This window comes from Solanum verrucosum, unplaced genomic scaffold (genome assembly GCF_900185275.1).
Source record: "Solanum verrucosum unplaced genomic scaffold, falcon-dt-bn FXZP01000154.1, whole genome shotgun sequence".
In the NCBI taxonomy this organism is placed as follows: domain Eukaryota; kingdom Viridiplantae; phylum Streptophyta; class Magnoliopsida; order Solanales; family Solanaceae; genus Solanum; species Solanum verrucosum.
In genome coordinates, this window is record NW_026020217.1 from 716703 (window position 1) to 735354 (window position 18652).

Consider the following 18652-nt stretch of genomic DNA (forward strand, 5'->3'; position numbering starts at 1 on the left):
AGTACTAAATCTGCTAAAATTAAGTTTAATAAGTATTAGTTACATGACTAAATATTAAAGGAAATTAAAATTAGATTATGTGTTTTAATTGTCTAAACCAATGTAAAACTAAAGAACAAATATTCAATATTATTGTCATTCTTAGTGTTGAATTGATTTTCTTTTTGCATTAGTATTAATTTGATTTTGATTTAAGCTTTATTATAATTACCAACATTTGTGGACTATAATCTTTATTGGCCCATTCATAGTTCTAAGTTTCAAACTTGAAATAATATATTAAAAGATAAAAACTATGAAAAAGTATAAGAAATATTTAAAAATTATATCAAAGTAAATATTTTTATGCATAAAATAAAATTTTAAAATTATATATATAATGTCGGGTTGGTTTGGTCTCGAGTTGGTTTTTTTTAGTTAAAACCAAACCAACCCAAATATAGTCGGATTCTTTTTTTCCAAAACCAAACCAAGTCAAACCAAACCACTAGTTGGGTTTTTTTTTCGGGTTGACTCGATTTGTGGTTTGGTTCGGTTTTCGGTTCGATTTTGTACACCCCTAAACACCATATATTATATTATGAAATAATACGTAACAACCATCTCATATAATATATAAAAAAGAAGAAGCTAAAGTGATCATATGTCCATATCAATATTCTAACTTAATTAAAATTAGTATAAGTATTAATACCTAAAACATTCCTTCTCCTTTTTAAAAAAAATTATTTCTAATGACTTCCCTCACATCATTATCAAAGGCGTGGATAATTACACCAAAAAATTTGCCCTTATACACCATGATTCAGACAACAATATTAATTAATTATTAGCCACTAATTAAAAATTTAATTCGTTCTTTCAATGAATTCAAAGGTCTATTTTTTAATTTAATTATTCTTATTAATTCCATGGCTTCTTCTTTTCATATATTCCACCATTTCCCACCCCTTTGAGGAGCTCAAGCATTAGCCATGATCTTTAATTTCATAATTTTAAATTTTTATAAAATGAGAACTTGTGTATCGATCGGTTCAGTTCATTTATCGGTTATCGATTTGTAGATATGCTAAACCGTTAAGAACCATTAAGATATTACTTATCGGTTATTGATTGTTATCGGTTTAACCTTTAAGATTTGATACGAAAAATAAATGATTGTAAATCACTTAGTGATAGATTGTGTTATGCTCAAAAGCAACACTAACACATTGTAGAATAACCGAAAGTTTGACTGTCAGAAATAAAAATCTAAAACTAAATCTTAAGTCAGGGACTTTATATACCGGATGATATAAATATAATTTATTACTCTAATTCACTATCGAGTTATAGGTTAACCCGTTAAGAAAGAACCTCAAATCGTTCAAACCTGATAACCAGATAATAAAAAAAAAAAAAAACTGTTAAACTAATAACTCATTACCGGTAAACCAATAACTTTTTTTTGATTTAGATTATCGATTTCGGTTCGATTTTGAACAACCCTAAACAATAACATATATAGTAAAATTTGTGGTTGACCAAAGTTCTAAAGTGCTTTCGCAAAAAAAAAAAACTAAAAAAAACTATATCTTTTAGCTTCTAGAATTACTTAAATCAAAACACTTACTATTTTATTCCTTCTAAAAGCTTGGTCAAACATCTTAACTCTCTGAAATAGATACTTCTTTGAAAATAAAAAAAGAAGCATATTTCACTTTCCATAAAACTTTCCATAAAGCTTGATCAAACAAACAAATATTATTATAATTAGATTTAAGTTTGACTATTCATAAGGAACCACTTAAATGGTAATTTATGGAAAGAAGAGTCAACTATATAGTATATTATTAAACCCATGAATAACACATTATACAATATTATAAATGGTTTTTAGTAACCTTGTCCCTCTTGCTTAATCAATTTAGCAAGAATAATACAAGAATCATCAAACAAAAACTATCTTTTTCCTCTTAAAAAGTGACATCACTAGTATTATTTATTTTGTTCCTATATATACACTTATTTGATATCCCTTTTGCTTAATTATAATCCATTATTAACAAAAGTTAATTAGTACTAATGGAGCTGTTTTATGATGCTAAAGCTGTAAGATTTAGAAGCCATTTAAACAAATACTTAGTAGCTGATGATGATCAAAGAACTATCCGGCAAAGCCGGAACGGCTTATCTAGAAAAGCTCGGTGGCTGGTGGAGCTTGCAGACCCCGAAAACAGCCACCTTATACGGCTGAGAAGTAGCTCCGGCATGTACCTCACTGCTTCTGACGAGCCGTTCCTTTTGAGCCTAACAGGTGTTGTAACTTTCTCGTACAATTTTTGAATATCTAAATTCAATTTATGCTTTCAAAGATTGGTTCAAATCCACTCCCAGGAAATGACACGTTTCACATAAATTGGAACAGAGGAAGTACTAATTCAGAGTTTAACTTGTATATACAGACAAAAATATACATATTTTAGACTATTAAGTCACATTTAATTACTTGTGACAGATAACTTGCCTTATTTTTAAGATACCTGATTCTATTTTTTTAATGAAAAGTTATAGACATCTTTTGAATGACTTAGTTTATCTACACCATTGACATATATATTATTACCAAAAGCTCGATACGAGTCTAAATCCATCCGCAAATAGTAGCTATCGTCTATATATAGTGAGTTTTGTTCAGAAAATTCCGAACTCATAAAATTAAAATCCTGAATTCGTCTTTAATCTTACGTCTCATTATTAGCAGGAGAAAAGAAGGTTCTTCAAACATCACCGGAAAATATGGAGGATGTGAAGATTATGTGGGAACCATTAAGGTATGGATTTCAAGTGAAGTTAAGAGGTTATGGAGGAAAATTTTTGAGTGCAAGTGGAGGGACACTAAGATGGAGCAATAGAGTTACTCATGATAGTCCTCATAGTGCTACTACACATAATTGGATTTTGTGGAATGTTGAACCTGTCGATGTACCGGAAGATGAGTCGTTGACGGATTATTTGACGATGGTTTCAAACTTTTCATCGGTTTCCGATGAACTCTCTACCTTAGATTTGGGTTCTCCCATGTCTATGCATTCAAGTCTCTCTTTCTCACCTAAGGTAATATGACTCTTTCTAATTGTTGTTTTTTCTTTTCATAACTACTTGATTTGCCACATTTGAGCTGAAGATCTTTCGAAAACAGACTCTCTACCTCCACGAGGTAGGGTCTACGAACACTTTACCCTCCCCAAACCCCATAAGTCTACACTCTATAACTCTTTCCCAGAGTCACAAACTCTAAAAATAAGTTCACATAAATGAAACGCAAAAATGGTGACAATGGTAATAGTCATTAGCAGGAGCAAAAAACGTTTTATCAGTTCTAAAGAGCAAAATGAAAAGAGTAATTAGTTAAACATTTTTTGTTTTTGACAGAGTCCTCTAACTAGAAGACCAGCAATGGAGATTTTCCAAAAAGCAAAAGCCGTTCGTCTACAGAGTCGCCATTACAAGTACTTAACAGCTTTGGAAGACGGAGAATCCGTCACCCAAGACCGTAATGGAGCTTCACAAAATGCAAAATGGACTGTTGAATTTGTCGAGAAAACTGACAATGTTATCCGCCTAAAAAGCTGTTATGGCAAATACCTCACAGCATCTAATCAGTCTTCTCTTCTTGGTATGACTGGTCGGAAAGTCCTGCAGACTCTGCCTAATCGACTTGATTCTTCAATTGAATGGGAACCCATCAGAGAAGGGAATCAAGTGAAGCTTAGGACTCGATATGGGCAATTTTTGAGGGGTAATGGTGGAATTCTTCCATGGAAAAACACTGTGACTCATGATATTCCATATCAGACGGCTACACAAGATTGGGTACTTTGGGATGTTCATGTTGTTGAAATCTTGGGTGATTCCTCTGTTGTTCCTAAGAGGCCATCACCATTAGGTCTTCCTTCAGATTCATGTGCTTCTGAATCTACATCTACCTCTGTTGTTTCCTCAGAATCCTCAAGCTTATCTAGACAAGAGGTACTAAAGTTTCCAACTTTACTTGGAATGTGAATTCGTGAGCTGACAAAATCAACTTATATTTTTGGTAATTCGTTTAATCTGTCCAAGTTTGAACTTACTTGCCAACAGGTTGAAGTCGAAGCGACTCATCAAATTATTGAGTTAAAATTGATCAAAATAATAAATGAAGCAGGTCAAAATACAATTTAAAGTCAAATAACAAAATCAGTTTTGGAGATTATATAAGTTTGAAAGAATTTACGAAAGATATTGTTAAGCATCCCACATTGGTTGAAGGATAAGTTATTTGTTTTGACAATTCTCTTCTTATAAGCTAACTTTTATTGTTGAGTTAGACCAATCAGTGTAAAGCCCATGTTATTGTGTGTCCCAATGTTGTGTGCCCATATTATATTGTCAACGCTCCAATTGTCTTGGCAAGTCTGGAGGGGTGTTAATTGTCCCACAATATTGTTTGTCTCCTTATACGATCTTTGACAATCATATAAGGACTGTTGTCAATGCTCCAATTAACGGGTTGGGTTTGATCCATTATTTGACCCATCTTGACTCAACCTATTTTGATCCAACACAGTTCTAGCCTGGTTGAATCATGACCCAATTATTGATTTATCCGTTTTGACTTGCCCAGATTTGATCTACACCATGTTTTGCCACCTCTAGTGAATTCAGTGATTTTGTTATGGTACTCAATTTTCTTCCTTTTGTTTTTGCAGTCAAGTGATTCTTTTGCTAAGTTGGGAGATGGGAGGTTTATATTTTACTATATTGCTGATGAATTTGGAGAAATTGATGAGAAAATGGAGGAACTTTGCATAACCTTTGATGGAAATACTGTTGAGGAGCTAACTAAGACGTTGGAGGATGCAACAGGGCTTGACGAAATTATCGTGTGTACTAAGAGTCCTTTGAATGGGAAGCTTTATCCTCTCAGCTTGCAACTTCCACCCAACAATACAACTATGAATGTTGTTGTATTGCCATCTTCATCTAAAGGTGAGGCTTTTTACTTGTCTTGAGTTTGTTACATTTTGGAATTTTTAGGTTCATGACTTGTTTGAGCATTTTGGCTCTAAATAGACTAGAATGTTCATTGCCATTAAAATAGCAAGAGCTTGCTTTACATAGAGTTTGTGTAAGATTTCATGTCCTTGTGTTGAGTGTAAACCCGTAAAAGACGATTATGGGTAGCTCAGGTTAGGTTTAATATCAACTATAACTAGAAGGTGTCAAATCAATAGGGGAGCCTTGGAGCTTATGTTGCTCGGGTTCTCCAACAATGTCACCGCATCCATGTCGGATACTCCAAAAATGCACTATTCTTGGAGTATCCGACACACATCTGTCGATATTTTTGAAGAGTCTGAGCAACATAAAATAAAATGGAGCAAAGGTAAAGTTGTCTCTATGTGACCTATAGGTCACATGTTCGAGCCATGGAAGCATCCATTAATGCTTGCATTAGGGTAGGATGTCGACATCACACCCCTTGGAGTGCAGCCCTTCCCCTGAGTTTTGCTTGAACACGAGAGGCTTTGTGCATCGAACTGTCCTTTTTTTTATAGTTCTTTTTAATTCCCAAAGGTGTTAACATTTTGGTGAAGATACTTTGCAGACAATTTTAATATTATTTCACTTGTAAGCTGTAATAAGTGAACAAAAGAAAATTATCACTTCTAGGTTAATGGTAGCTTATCATATTCTGCCCAAGGACAAACAAAGTGAATTAGTTATGTTTTAGGTTTTTACATAGTAGTCACAATGCTTATTGACTTGTAACATTTTTTTTCCCCTCAAGCTATTACTCCAGATTCTCTTTCAGACCATATGTCCAGCATTCCCAAGTTGAATGGTTCGAATTTCAGTGAATGGAAGGAGCAATTACAAATTACTTTGGGATGTTTGGATTTAGATTTGTGTTTCAGAATTGATGAACCTTTCAAAGAATGTGCCAACTATGCTACTTGGGAACACTCCAACCAGTTAAGCCTCATGATCATGAAGAGTAAGATTGCTAAGAATATCAACAAATCAATACCAGATTCTACTCGAGCAAGAGAGTTCTTGGCATCTGTTGAGCAACAATTCAAGGCTTCCGATAAGCCATTAATAGGTACGCTCATGGAAATATTTACGACTAAGAAATACAATGGGACTAGTGGTGTGCGTGAGCACATTATGGAAATGGATGATATGGCAGAGCAACTTAAATCAATGGATATGACCATTTCAGAATCCTTTTTGGTGCAATTCGTTCTCAATTCTCTTCCTTCTCAATTCGGTCCATTTAAAATTAGTTATAACACAAATAAGGAGAAATGGACCATGGATGAACTCATTGTGATGTGTGTTCAAGAGGAGGAACGATTAAAGAGAGAAGGATTGCTATCGGGTCACTTAGCATCACAAGGTCATAAAGGAAAAGGACCAAAGGAAGCGAAACCAAAGGGAAAGAAATCACCAAATCATGGAAATCTGAAGTGCTTCTTTTGCAAGGAGAAGGGACACTTGAAGAAGGATTGTCCGAAACGCAAGACTTAAGATGAAAAGAACGGTAATTCAATTGCTTATGTATGTTATGAATCAATTATGTTGATGTTTTTTTTTTAAATATTTGGAGGTTAGATTTTGATGCCATGATACATTTAACTCTTTTTGCAGGTATTGGTTACAACCTGAGACCTAGAGTGAAAATATTCTCATGGGGAATAAAGCTCCTTCAATTAATTCTATAGAGACTGATAGCTAATTTTCAGTAGTAATTATTGACAAAATTCAAACAATACCTACCTATTGTATTGCTTATATTTCCAGAAATTTTGTTTCTTTGCCCTGATGATCAAGGATATTATGTTAAGTTCGGAAATAAAGTTTCAAGCTATATAAAAATAATATTTTGATTAGGGTGGTATTTCGTGTATATGAAATTAGTATTTATTCTTCCCTTTCTCTTAATCGCCTTACATGTGGTAACAAATAATGGCACCAAAAAAGCACACATGGTGATTTACGTCAGTTACAACTATGTATAAATGTCCTAGTCCTAGTCTCCTAGATAAATATTAAACTTACAAAGGGTAATTCAGCAGGCCAGATAGAAGCATATGAACTGACAATTGGATTTATAAATGTTAGTATACATTATTTTCACCAATAATCTTTGCAGGTACAGGACCCATTCCTAAAGTGATGAAACCGAACACGATCTCTAACAATAATTTCAACATTAAAGACTTCTGAAATTAATTTGGTTACATTGTGACAGTCACTGCATATACGCAAATTCTTGAAAATGCGTAAAGGAGTACCTGGTTTTAGTTTCAGAAGTCCATAAGCAATGGCAAGTCTCTCACTGTGCAGTTTAAGTGACTGTCTCTTTCCATTATCAAGTTCATCAACCGTTGATGCGTGTGACAGGTCAGGAACATACCCTGCTGCTTTGAGTCTTTTTTCTATAACATCCAAAAACTCGTAAATTTCTCTAGTATGCAAATGAGAAGTATCTCCAGCGAAAAACTCATGGAAAACACCATTAATTTCAATTAAACTACAACCCGGATCTTTTCTAATACCCTTATCGGTCATCAATTTCCTAATCATTCCAGCCTCGTCCCATCGGTTAGCAGTTGCATATACTCTTGACAGAAGAACATAAACACCGCTAGTGTCACTTCCTTCAGACTCCATTATTTTCCTAGCCACTTCTTCACTGAACTCTATGTCAGCATTTTTCTTGCAGCAACCATCAAGAAGACTCCTCCATATTGCTGCATCAGGTGTCATTGGCATGTTTGATACAACATCAAGAGCTTTGTCAATACACCCCGCACGTGCCAAAAGGTCAACAAGACAACCATAGTGCTCTAAAACAGGCCTAATCTTATACTCGGAAACCATTTTATCAAAATAGCTATGACCCTCATCAACCAAGCCCCTATGATTACAAGCACTCAAAATACCAACGAATGTGATCGAGTCAGGCATTACTCTTTTACTAACCATTTGGTTAAAACAACGAAATGCTGCCTCAACCTCCCCGTGCATTGCAAATCCTAATATCATCGTATTCCAAGAATTCAAATCACGTCTATTCATCCTCTCGAAAACCTGAACAGCTATATCCACCGAACCACATTTACAATACATATTCAGTAAACAATTATTCACCAGCAAATCAAAATCCAAGAAACTCTCGTACCTCCTCAAAATATAAGCATGAGCCCACATCCCCAACGATAACGCACCCAAACCAGCACAAGCATCAAGAACACTCTGCATCGTATACCCATCAGGCTCAAACACCTTCTGCATCTCCGAAAACATTCTCAACGCATTTTCAAACTCACCCGATTGAACCAGAGCATCAATCATAACATTCCAAGAAACCAAACTTCTCTCAGGCATTTCATCAAACACCTTCCTCGCATCCTTCAAACACCCACAAGACGAATAAAAATGAATCAAACTATTATTCACATACACATCTGAATCAAACCCAAGTTTCAGCGCAACCCCATGTGCTTGTTTCCCTTCAGAAAGAGCAAAAAGATAAGCACAACCCTTGAGCACAAACGGGAAAGTATGTTTATCAGGCTCAACACTCTTAACCATTCTTTGAAAAAGCAAAAAGGCTTCACCTTTACGATCATTACTATGAGCACAACCTCTAATTAGAGTATTCCAAATGAAGGAATTGGGGTTTTCCAAATTACCAAAGAGTTTAAAACTATAATCAAGATCATTCATGGCAGCAAAATGGAGAATTCTGCTGTAGAGGAAAAGGGCATCTGGGTGGTCTAATGGGGTTGTTCGAAGAGTATAAGCGTGTACTTGTTTGAGCTGAGAAATTGAAGTGCATTGTGTCAAGATTTGGAGGATATGGCGTCGATGCTCACTAGTATTGGTGTTGATGGTGAGAGTTGTTGGCCTTGTTGGTGTTGTTGATAGAATCATTTTTTTCTCATATCCCTCAACAAGGGTGAATGTTTAAATTATCAAAATATACCGCCCAACATAAAATATTACGTCACGCAGTTCAATATGTAATATTACAGAGAAAAGTATTGTAAACAGTTTTAAATTCAATTTGAATTATCAGTTCCATTCTCGAACTATTAACTTCCTGAAAACACCCCTAAATTTCCGTCACCTTATTTGATTAATTGTATTTAAATACACCATGGATCTTGCAACATAAGTGAAACACACCCCTAAATTCCAGCCAAGTTAAGGAGTGTTTTCAACACTTCCCTCGACTTTTTATTGAGAGTATTATGCTCCTACAAGAGTTTGAGACCACTTGCTATGTCATGTGATATATCGATGATGCATCTAAATTTAGTTAGTCATGTACAGTGGTATTTTTAACAATGTCAATAGTTTAGGAATGAAACGAATAATTTGCGTTAAGTTCAGAAGTATTTTCAATACTTCCCTCTGTATAATATTATATCTAAGGGAAAAACACTATATATAATGTGTCAATCTTGTATAAAAGTGTATAATAGTCTACTAAAGGGTGTTTAAATATGGGCTAAACCACGTTCAATGTTATATACTCCCTCTGTTTCAATCTAACAATCTATATAATGTAGTTTGACTTAAGTTGAAGATCTAATATATTAAGGTTGAATTACTCAATATTGAAATTTTCATGAATAAGGGCAAAGAAAAAAAGATTCTTAAAGCTTTTGAATCATAAACATTTGTATAGCTGTAAATCATTTCACGAAGAATAAAATGAATATTTTAAAGTTAAATTATTACTAAATAAAGTTTGTATTATTCTTTTTGAGATCGACTAAAAACAATGAGTAATAAGTGCAAGGAAAACATGTATTCAACATTTCTCATCTTCACAAAACAACACTCCAAGTGAATACTTTTTTTTTTTTCATTAGCTAAAATAAGATAACTAAAAGCTCTCTGATTACACCTATGATCATATCTTAATCTTCTTTCTTACACTTAAAATTACATTTTCCAAAATAACACTTAGCAGCAAAACATCCACAATTAGGAGGACAACTCTTAACACAATCATCATCAGTGTTGCAAGTAATTACTTTTGGTGTAGGTATACATATACATTTCTCCAAGAAACATATATAAAATCCATCTTTGCATAATGTAAAATCATCACAATCATCTTGTATTTGACATGTTTGATCTCCCAATACCACACATGATGGTGAACCTATGAATTAATCCATGAAAAAAATAATGTTAATTAACCAATAACACGACTTTTGTAGGTCGATAGGTAAACAAATCATAAACGTTTAAAATATATCTGAATCTTTTATATGTGTGTGTGCGCGCACACACAACATATACATGTGTATATATGTGCATAAAGAAAAAATATGTTACCTAGCAAAATGAACACAAAAATTATAGAAAGCACCATGGTTGATTCTTTCTTCATCTTAATTCAACACAATTACTATATATCTCGAATTTCAATGATAATCTTTTTTTCTTTTGTACAATATGAATTCATAACATTAGTCATGTTATATATAGATGGTGCAACAACTTACTAATTCAATAAATTTCCAAATGTAGAAGATATGATAAGAGCAACAAATGCAATTCATCAGTCAACTTCCTTGGAAGGTAAAAAAGGAAATAAATTAATATTTCCATTTATTTTATGTTACTCCCTTCACTCAAAAGATAATTATCTAGTTTGACTTGACACAGAGTTAAAGAAAATAACTAACAAGATTTTTCAATCTTGTGATCATAAATTAAAATCATGTCAAATGTACCGAAATATTTGTTAATCTTGTGATCTTAAACATGTCACGTTGAAAGTTGAAATTAAAGTGTTGTCAAAAAAGAAAGGGGTCAACTCTTTTTTTTTAATAGACTTAAAAGGAAAGTAAATTATTCCTTTTTAAACGGAGAGAGTACTCTCTCTATTCCATATTAAGTAAATTTGTGAGACAATGCACAAATATTAAGAAAACATTCGATGACATAATTTAAACCATATTTTCCACTATTATTCTTAGTGAAATCATAAATATAACATTGTAACTAGTGCAATTTATCTCCTAGAAAATATCAAATTTCATCAAAGTACACGACAAATATGGAAAAAATTTCAAACATTCATCTTGAACTTTGAACAATTCAGTTATTTTGAATAATAAAATAAACTTTAATAATTCACTTAATATGGAACAGTGGGAGTATTAAATAAGAATTACAATTATGAAATGAATATTACATACTAATAAAACTACTCTAATTAATTTGCATGTTCACTATTAAAAACACGAGAAAAATAGATGGTTTTTTATTAAATAAGAATTACAATTTCACTATGTAGAAACTTCTTATGAAAGATATACACATAGAGATACTATTTTTTATTTTATTAATTACAAGCATATGATAAGAAGCATCGATGAATCATCTTTTTCCAAGGTCCCTTTTACAAATGTGTGTTTAACTTAAAAAAATGAACTATTTCTTTTTTCTTTTTTGGAGAAATTTTTAAAAATATACAGCCCAACACAAAGCATAACCCAACGAACAATATTATAATTTATATCCGTGGAAAAACACTATACATAATTACTATAATACTATAGTATAACTTACTAACTTGAATGCTAAATTACTATAATATCCCCACTAAAAACACTTCATAACTTGAATGTAAATTACTATAATATCCCAACAATAAACACCCAAATTTAGTAGGGAAAATTGTATGAAACACCAAACTATTAATTCAAATTAAATGTTATAGCCATAGTTTATTTTAATTGTAATTTGCAGCAAACATCCCTTTTTTTTGTCATCTGATTCGATATACAATTAGCCATTTTTGATATACAATTAGTCATTTTCGATATACAATTAGCCATTTTATACATTTCGATATAAAATGTGTTTGTGTTTGTATAAAGTGAGAGAAAAGTGTACATACAAATACAAATACATATATTTTCGTCCTAAACACTTATAATTATACAAATACAGATCTTATTATACAAATTACAATATATAAATGAATTTATACAAAACTGAACAATTAGTATAAAATTGGATGTTTGTAGCGAATTATACAAATCAAAAGCTCTATAGCAAACATAAAATTTGTTATGGAGCGCAATTATGCAAACTATAGTTATAAAATACAAATATGATTTTTATGTTTGCTATATGTGAAAGTTGATCAATTTAGTATATCTTTTATGTTTAATTATTTATTTATATTATATTAGAAGTATACACTTTTTCACATTAGAGGGTTGTGACTTTTTCGAAAAGTTGTCACTATTTCAAACTATTGTGACTTTTTCGACGAGTTGTGACCTTTTCAAAGGATTGTGATTTTTCTAAATGGTTGTGACTTTTCTGATAAGACACAATAAGCACATGTCCATACTATCATTTGATGACTAATATATATAGGGGTTTTCGCCCCTCCCCCCCCCCCCCCCCATATATTCTCTCTCTCTCTCTCTATATATATATATATATGTCTGTTAGACCCGTAGTCTAACTAAGAAAATGACTTGCGAGCATGGAAAGGATTTGGGCATTGGTCTTGACATGTATGTGGGCAAAACAGTGCATCAAAGGTTCAAGGTGCTTGGGTGTTGGCAAGGCAGCTTGGACGTACAAGGCTTACGTGTGGGCAGAGTCGTCGGCAAGACAAGACAGTGTGTTGGCTTGACAAGGCAAGGTTGTGGGACTTGACGATGGCAAGACAAAGGCATTTACAAGAGTTGCTGAAATAAGACTAAGTGTTGGAAGTAGGCTGAAATCTTCTAAGTGTTGAAAGTAGGCTGAAATATTCTAAGTGTTGGAATGTTGTAATTTTGGTTAAGTGTTAGAATATATTTGAATTCGAAATATATTCTATCTCTAGAATTATAGCTGTTGAGACTTAGTTTAAATTCTATAATGACAAGTGTTGGACACATGTCAATTGTAACTGCCGTAACTGCTTTGTGCAGAAATTTTAAAAGGTGGAAATTTCGTCTAAGGCAAATGAGAAATGTTCTGGCCTTAGATAAATTTGTGAAGCCTTTCCTTGTATTGATTTTGATATTAATAAAGGTTGGGAAGAGTTCTTGTAAAGTGTTGTGTTCATTACTTTAGTTTGTTGCCTAAAATAAAGTTAAGTATTTCTATACTTAGTAAAAAACGTGAGGGTGTAAGGCTGAAGTGTGCAAGTGTTTGCAGGCTGCCTCGTAGCGGTGTTAACGAAATCACCCCTATTTCATAAACTCACTAAATTGAATTAAATTATTATCATACCTCCAACTAAAAACACCAATGTAGTATATCTTCTATATTTTATATGATGTTTATTTATTTATATTACATTAAAAGTAGACACATTTTCACATTGAAGAGTTGTGATGACTTTTTTGAATGGTTGTGACTTTTTCCAAGGATTGTGTCTTTTGTGAAGGATTGTAACTTTTCTGATAAGGCACAATAAACATATATGGTTCATATTACGTACCTTTTGTTTGCTATTAATAAAGGGGTTTAGTGACAAGATTTTTTATTCTTTCATCTTGTTTTATTATTATTATTGAATATCTTTTCTTTTCTTTATTTTTTTTGTGTTTGTTTCCTGTCTATTAGACTTCTTTAGTTAAATTTTCTATGAAAAAATTATCTTTTTGGGCTAAAAAAATTAGTTCAAATTCTTGAACTTTTAAAGTATATATACTACTTAGCATAGGGTACTGTAACGACATGTTCCCGTCGTTATAGAAAATCAATGGGGGGAATTTGGGGCCGAATTTTTTTCCGTAGTATTTGGATTTTCCCAACCTTGTTCAGATTTGGACGAAATCGAAGTTATCGAGGTGTAGGGAAATCTGGTAACAATCGGGTGAATCATTTATGATTTTTATTACACGAGTGGTTAGATAACTCGTTAAGAAATCCGTACGACTTTACGTAATTGAATTCGGGTGAGTAGAACTCCCGAAATCGATCTTAGTGTAAAGGGTATTTTCTGAGCGTCGTGAGTTAGAAGTGTGTTGTGAAATGAGGATTTTGGAATTCTTTAATTAGCTTACTGTCTCGTTTAATCCGCTTTGGCGCTGGGTTTTGCAGCTCTGGCGGGGCCGCTACAGCGGGGTGACGGCCGCTATGGCGGGCGCGACGCAACTTAAGGTCGTTAATAAACCCCTAAACGACCTTATTTGGTACTTTTCGATTTTTAGAGCTAAGGAACGAACCCCAGACGACTCATACTCTTTTTCACCATTCATGAGGCTAAAGGTAAGTTTTTCACTCATCGAATCCGTTTTTCGATCTGTATAACGTAATAGAATGGGTGAATATTGATGGGAGAGGGTTTGGTTATAGATTCTATGGTGGAAACAACCCTAATTTGGATAATAGGGATCATGAGTTTGATCTAGGGTTCATAGAATTGTTAGTAATTCGGGTAATTAGTGGTTGTTTATTGATTCTCATATTTTATTGATTGTTTGTAGACCAAGAACAAGTGGAACGAATCAGAAAAGGGAATGATCAAGTTTCTTAGGGTTTCAAGCTTGTTTCGAGGTAGGTGATGGTTGTGATTCTATGATTGTGTGATGTATGTTTGTTCTTGCTTCATTATGATAATATGTATGAATGTTGCAATGTTGATCACACTTGTTGTAAATGAGATAGATGAATGATGATTTCCATGAAATCATGACTTAAATGTATGATCTTGATGATATACTTGTGATTGTGATTGTGATTATGGTGTATTGAATGGATCGGTTGCCACGTTCCAGCATAACTAACTTGGATCGGTTGCCACGTTCTGGCATAACTATGGGATCGGTTTCCACGTTCCGACATAATTATGGGATCGGATACCACGTTTCGGTATGCTAACTGTTTGAGTTTGGGTTCTATGAAAGGACCAATGATTTGATATAAAATGTGAAGTTGTTCGTTGTTCGTAAATGTTGATAATATTGTATATGTTGATATATATGCATGTGATTATAATGTTGTCTTGACTTGCTTATGTTGTACTTAGTGGGATAGCCGCGTGATCCTACCAGTACACTGTGGTTGTATACTGATACTGCACTTGCTCTTATTTTTGTTGAGTACAGGGCATCTTCAAACGACTACTGACAGACCTCGCTTAGGAGATCAGTGATCATTCGAATTCAAGGGTGAGCCAATTCTTTCGGGCTGCCATGGAATTCTCTTTCGTCCATTTCCGGACTTAGACTATGTTTTAGTTAGTTGATTAGTTCATTAGATTAGGGTTGCATCCCCTCTTGATTAGACTTGTTGAACTTTAGATGTTTTGGTACATTGACTTTTAGGTTCTAGGTTATTTCTTCCACATTGTTAGTTTATTATTGGTAGACTTTTGTTAGAGTTTATGGGAACTCTATTTATTTCCTTAGTATTTAACTTGCTTCCGTAATTTAAATGCCTTAGTTTTGGTTTAGTTGCTTGGTTTGGGTTGTAGTAGTGGTTCTCCCATCAGAGAGTTAGTGTGGGTGCCAATCACGACGGTCTGGATCGTGACAGGTACGAATGTGTCACGACAAAAAATGGACGTGATGACATTCGTCTTATCCCACTAAGACAAGTCAGCCTAAAATCCAAATATAATGATAAAATATTGAAGTAAAATAACAACGAAAGTTTAAAACCAAATAATAGTGCGGATAACAAAGTTAACTTAATTAAACCCCCAAAACCTGATTGTCATGTGCACAAGTCTCTAATGTATTACAACTGATTTGAAAGAAAAATATAAGTCTTAATGTAATTATTTCCAGAGAAGAACGAGAACATAATAAGGAAGAGGGTCCACTGAGATGACAAACAACTACCTCTCAAGTGTGCACAGTGAAGTCTTGGACACATAATGGAAAAAGGATAATCACGAAGATCCAGGTTTATTACCTACACAAGTATAGAAACAAGGGGTGAGTACCAAACACTACGGCACTCAACAAGTAAACTACCCAACACAAGGTAAGTAATATAGAATACATGTACTCCTAACACTAGAACCGAACCTCCACAACTACAACCTGCATAAACCAACACAACTTAATAGTTCACAATTTACATAACACATATTTTAATAACATCTTCTCAATAATTACACATTAGCAACACACAAGATCAAGTTCACCAATCACATGTTCTACAGAAAAGTACTCACAAGTTCACAAATAATAAATATGTGCAATACAATGAAATGCAATGCCAAGGTTAGTGATGCATGTTTGACCTAACGATACACACCTGATATCTCTCAATCAGGGACTTATGGGGAACTTATTAGTCCATGCATCGTCGCGGCATACGAAACGACCATCAAATATATATATTTGTCATGACGCGCGATATGTCCCCCAAAATGATACATCCTCTGTAATTTCTTATTTTTCCTCAATTCACAAAACACTTGTCACAGTTATGTCTCAGAACCAATTCAAATAGGCATGTTCACACAGATAATGAGGTGACAACCATTTTCATAGTAAATCATAATTCACTACAACACAATCGTGATACAAAATCAACAATGAATCAACAAACCTTTCAAATCATTCTCAACACATCACACATCAATATATAATCAACTTGTTTTTTCTTACCCCTTTCATTATTATCATTCAATATAGACAAGTCAACCCATCAACAAGTCTCATTACTCCCGGCACATTACAACAAGGAAATAAGAGATTCTATATACTTGTCTCAATCAATCAAACAATCATTCAAGAACTGAAACTGAAATTTTCCCTTTGGTTGAACTTCCTAATCAATGCAATCTATTCAAATAAGTAATCACAATAAGATTTTGAGACTAACAACACTCATATCAAGCATTTTAAAAAATAGAGTCAAATCGACCCAAAAACCCAATTCTAAAAATGAGGGGTAGATATGAAAATTAGTATAAAATGTATTACCTAATGAATTTGGAAACTAATGGTGAAAATTAAATTGAAAACGAAGTTGAATTGAACCTAAAATCCCCATTTTTTAAACACGAGTTTCTTAAAAATCTTCAAAGGTTTGAACCCAAAATCACTAATTAAAGGGAAAGATATTTGACATAAACAATGAATAATAAAGGGGGGGAGTTGAAATCCATAACAAAATCGAGTTCTTTTAAATATCTACTTTGATACACCAAGCTTGCAAACTAAAAAATGAAGACAATAGGATTGAAATCCCGATTTTGAGAATGAAATGCTCAAATGAAATACTATCAGGCCCTTGAACTATCACGAACACGAACTACATCTCGTGAACGCGATGACCAAGAAATCGGCGTCTCCTGCCCCGCAAACGCGAAGGTCTACAAACTCTGACCCTTCGCGAACATAGGCAGGGTGCCGCAAACATGGAGGTTCCCCGACCAACCTCATGTGATTGCGGTCAAAGCCTCGCAAATGCAGAGGATAGGGACTTAACCCATCGCGAACGTGGGCCATGTGCCGCAAATACGAGGGAGGCAATATCAACACCAGAACAACAACATACAACACATAAGAGATTTCTGAATGGACCCTTGGGATTCATTCAGAATTTCGTACACACAAAATAAATATTCTACTCAACTAAACTCGATGTTTCGAACTCAATAAAACCATCAAAACATGAATCTAAGGTCTTCTTGACTCAAAACTCATAAAAGTCACAAAAAACTAACTTGATGTTCAAAAAGACTAAACTAAGGATAGAATATCTGAAAACTGAAACAAGACCTACCCTAAGCTAAAATCATTCCCCAAATCCAATGGAACAATAAAAAATCTGATTCCAGAATCTAAACCCCGAATGTTGATCAAAGTCAATTCAAAAACTATTGTCACATTAACTTCCAACTTAAGATCTCAAACCCATGAAACACCTCCGAATCAGTAAGTGACGAGGCTCGTTGACCAAATTACACATTTGAGGGTGATGGCAATGAAGGAATTTTATTCCAAGACTCGAAACTTTGATTGCTATTAAAAACTACTTTTAAACAACTTAAGCCTTTCAAAACTCAAAACTTTCAAAAATCACAAAGTTTCGATCAAAATTCAAAACCTACTACACAAACTGATAAGATATGACTCGAGGTAACTGTAGAGAGGGGTGAAACGATAATTTTATAAAAATTCCAAAAATTACCTTCCCGGTCATTACAACGTGTAACACACATGTTTGGAGCTAGTCATTATATTTCAATGTGTTGTAAGAGAGAGACAAATGATATATTGTTATTTTTATTATTATTATTATTATTATTATTATTGTATCTAACTCTGATTAAATATTAGAGAATATTTATGTGATGAATGTGTGCAAATAATAATAATATTAATAATAATAATGATGACGACGATAACAATGACGATGATGATGATTATGATTAGAATAATAACAACTATTTGATACGAAAGATGTTAATGGACTCTCAAAAAGCCCATGAAAAAAATAAAACACACCAAAAATACTTACAACCTACTCGGCCCAAATAAGCTAAATTAGCTCTATTTAAACAAGAACCCTATGAAGTAGGGTTTCATAATCAGTTCCTCGGGATTCCTTTCTTTATTTCGTTCACTCCACCATTGAGGATGTTTTCTTTGTGCTTTTACAACTCCAACTTCCG

General features: G+C 33.5%; 2 protein-coding genes across 2 annotated transcripts; one reads left to right on the forward strand and one right to left on the reverse strand.

Annotated features, from left to right (window-relative positions):
- The first annotated feature begins 2037 nt into the window (after window positions 1–2037).
- Window positions 2038–5033, forward strand: LOC125830797 (uncharacterized). Its single transcript, XM_049509970.1, has 4 exons — window positions 2038–2296; window positions 2744–3096; window positions 3415–4011; window positions 4731–5033. Exons 1-4 carry the CDS (start codon window positions 2065–2067, stop codon window positions 5031–5033), a joined length of 1485 nt encoding a protein of 494 aa, XP_049365927.1. The 5' UTR covers window positions 2038–2064.
- Window positions 5034–7111: 2078 nt separating this feature from the next.
- Window positions 7112–8967, reverse strand: LOC125830793 (pentatricopeptide repeat-containing protein At1g59720, chloroplastic/mitochondrial). The gene has a single exon (XM_049509966.1). It carries the CDS (start codon window positions 8965–8967, stop codon window positions 7162–7164), a length of 1806 nt encoding a protein of 601 aa, XP_049365923.1. The 3' UTR covers window positions 7112–7161.
- Between the last annotated feature and the right edge of the window lie 9685 nt (window positions 8968–18652).

Bases quoted from the DNA above. Each gene is read 5' to 3' on its own strand.
- LOC125830797 (XM_049509970.1), top strand. From the start codon at position 2,065: ATGGAGCTGTTTTATGATGCTAAAGCTGTAAGATTTAGAAGCCATTTA. The intron at 2,297-2,743 runs GTGTTGTAACTT...CATTATTAGCAG, and splicing joins GTTCCTTTTGAGCCTAACAG to GAGAAAAGAAGGTTCTTCAA. The intron at 4,012-4,730 runs GTACTAAAGTTT...TTGTTTTTGCAG, and splicing joins CAAGCTTATCTAGACAAGAG to TCAAGTGATTCTTTTGCTAA.
- LOC125830793 (XM_049509966.1), bottom strand. From the start codon at position 8,967: ATGATTCTATCAACAACACCAACAAGGCCAACAACTCTCACCATCAAC.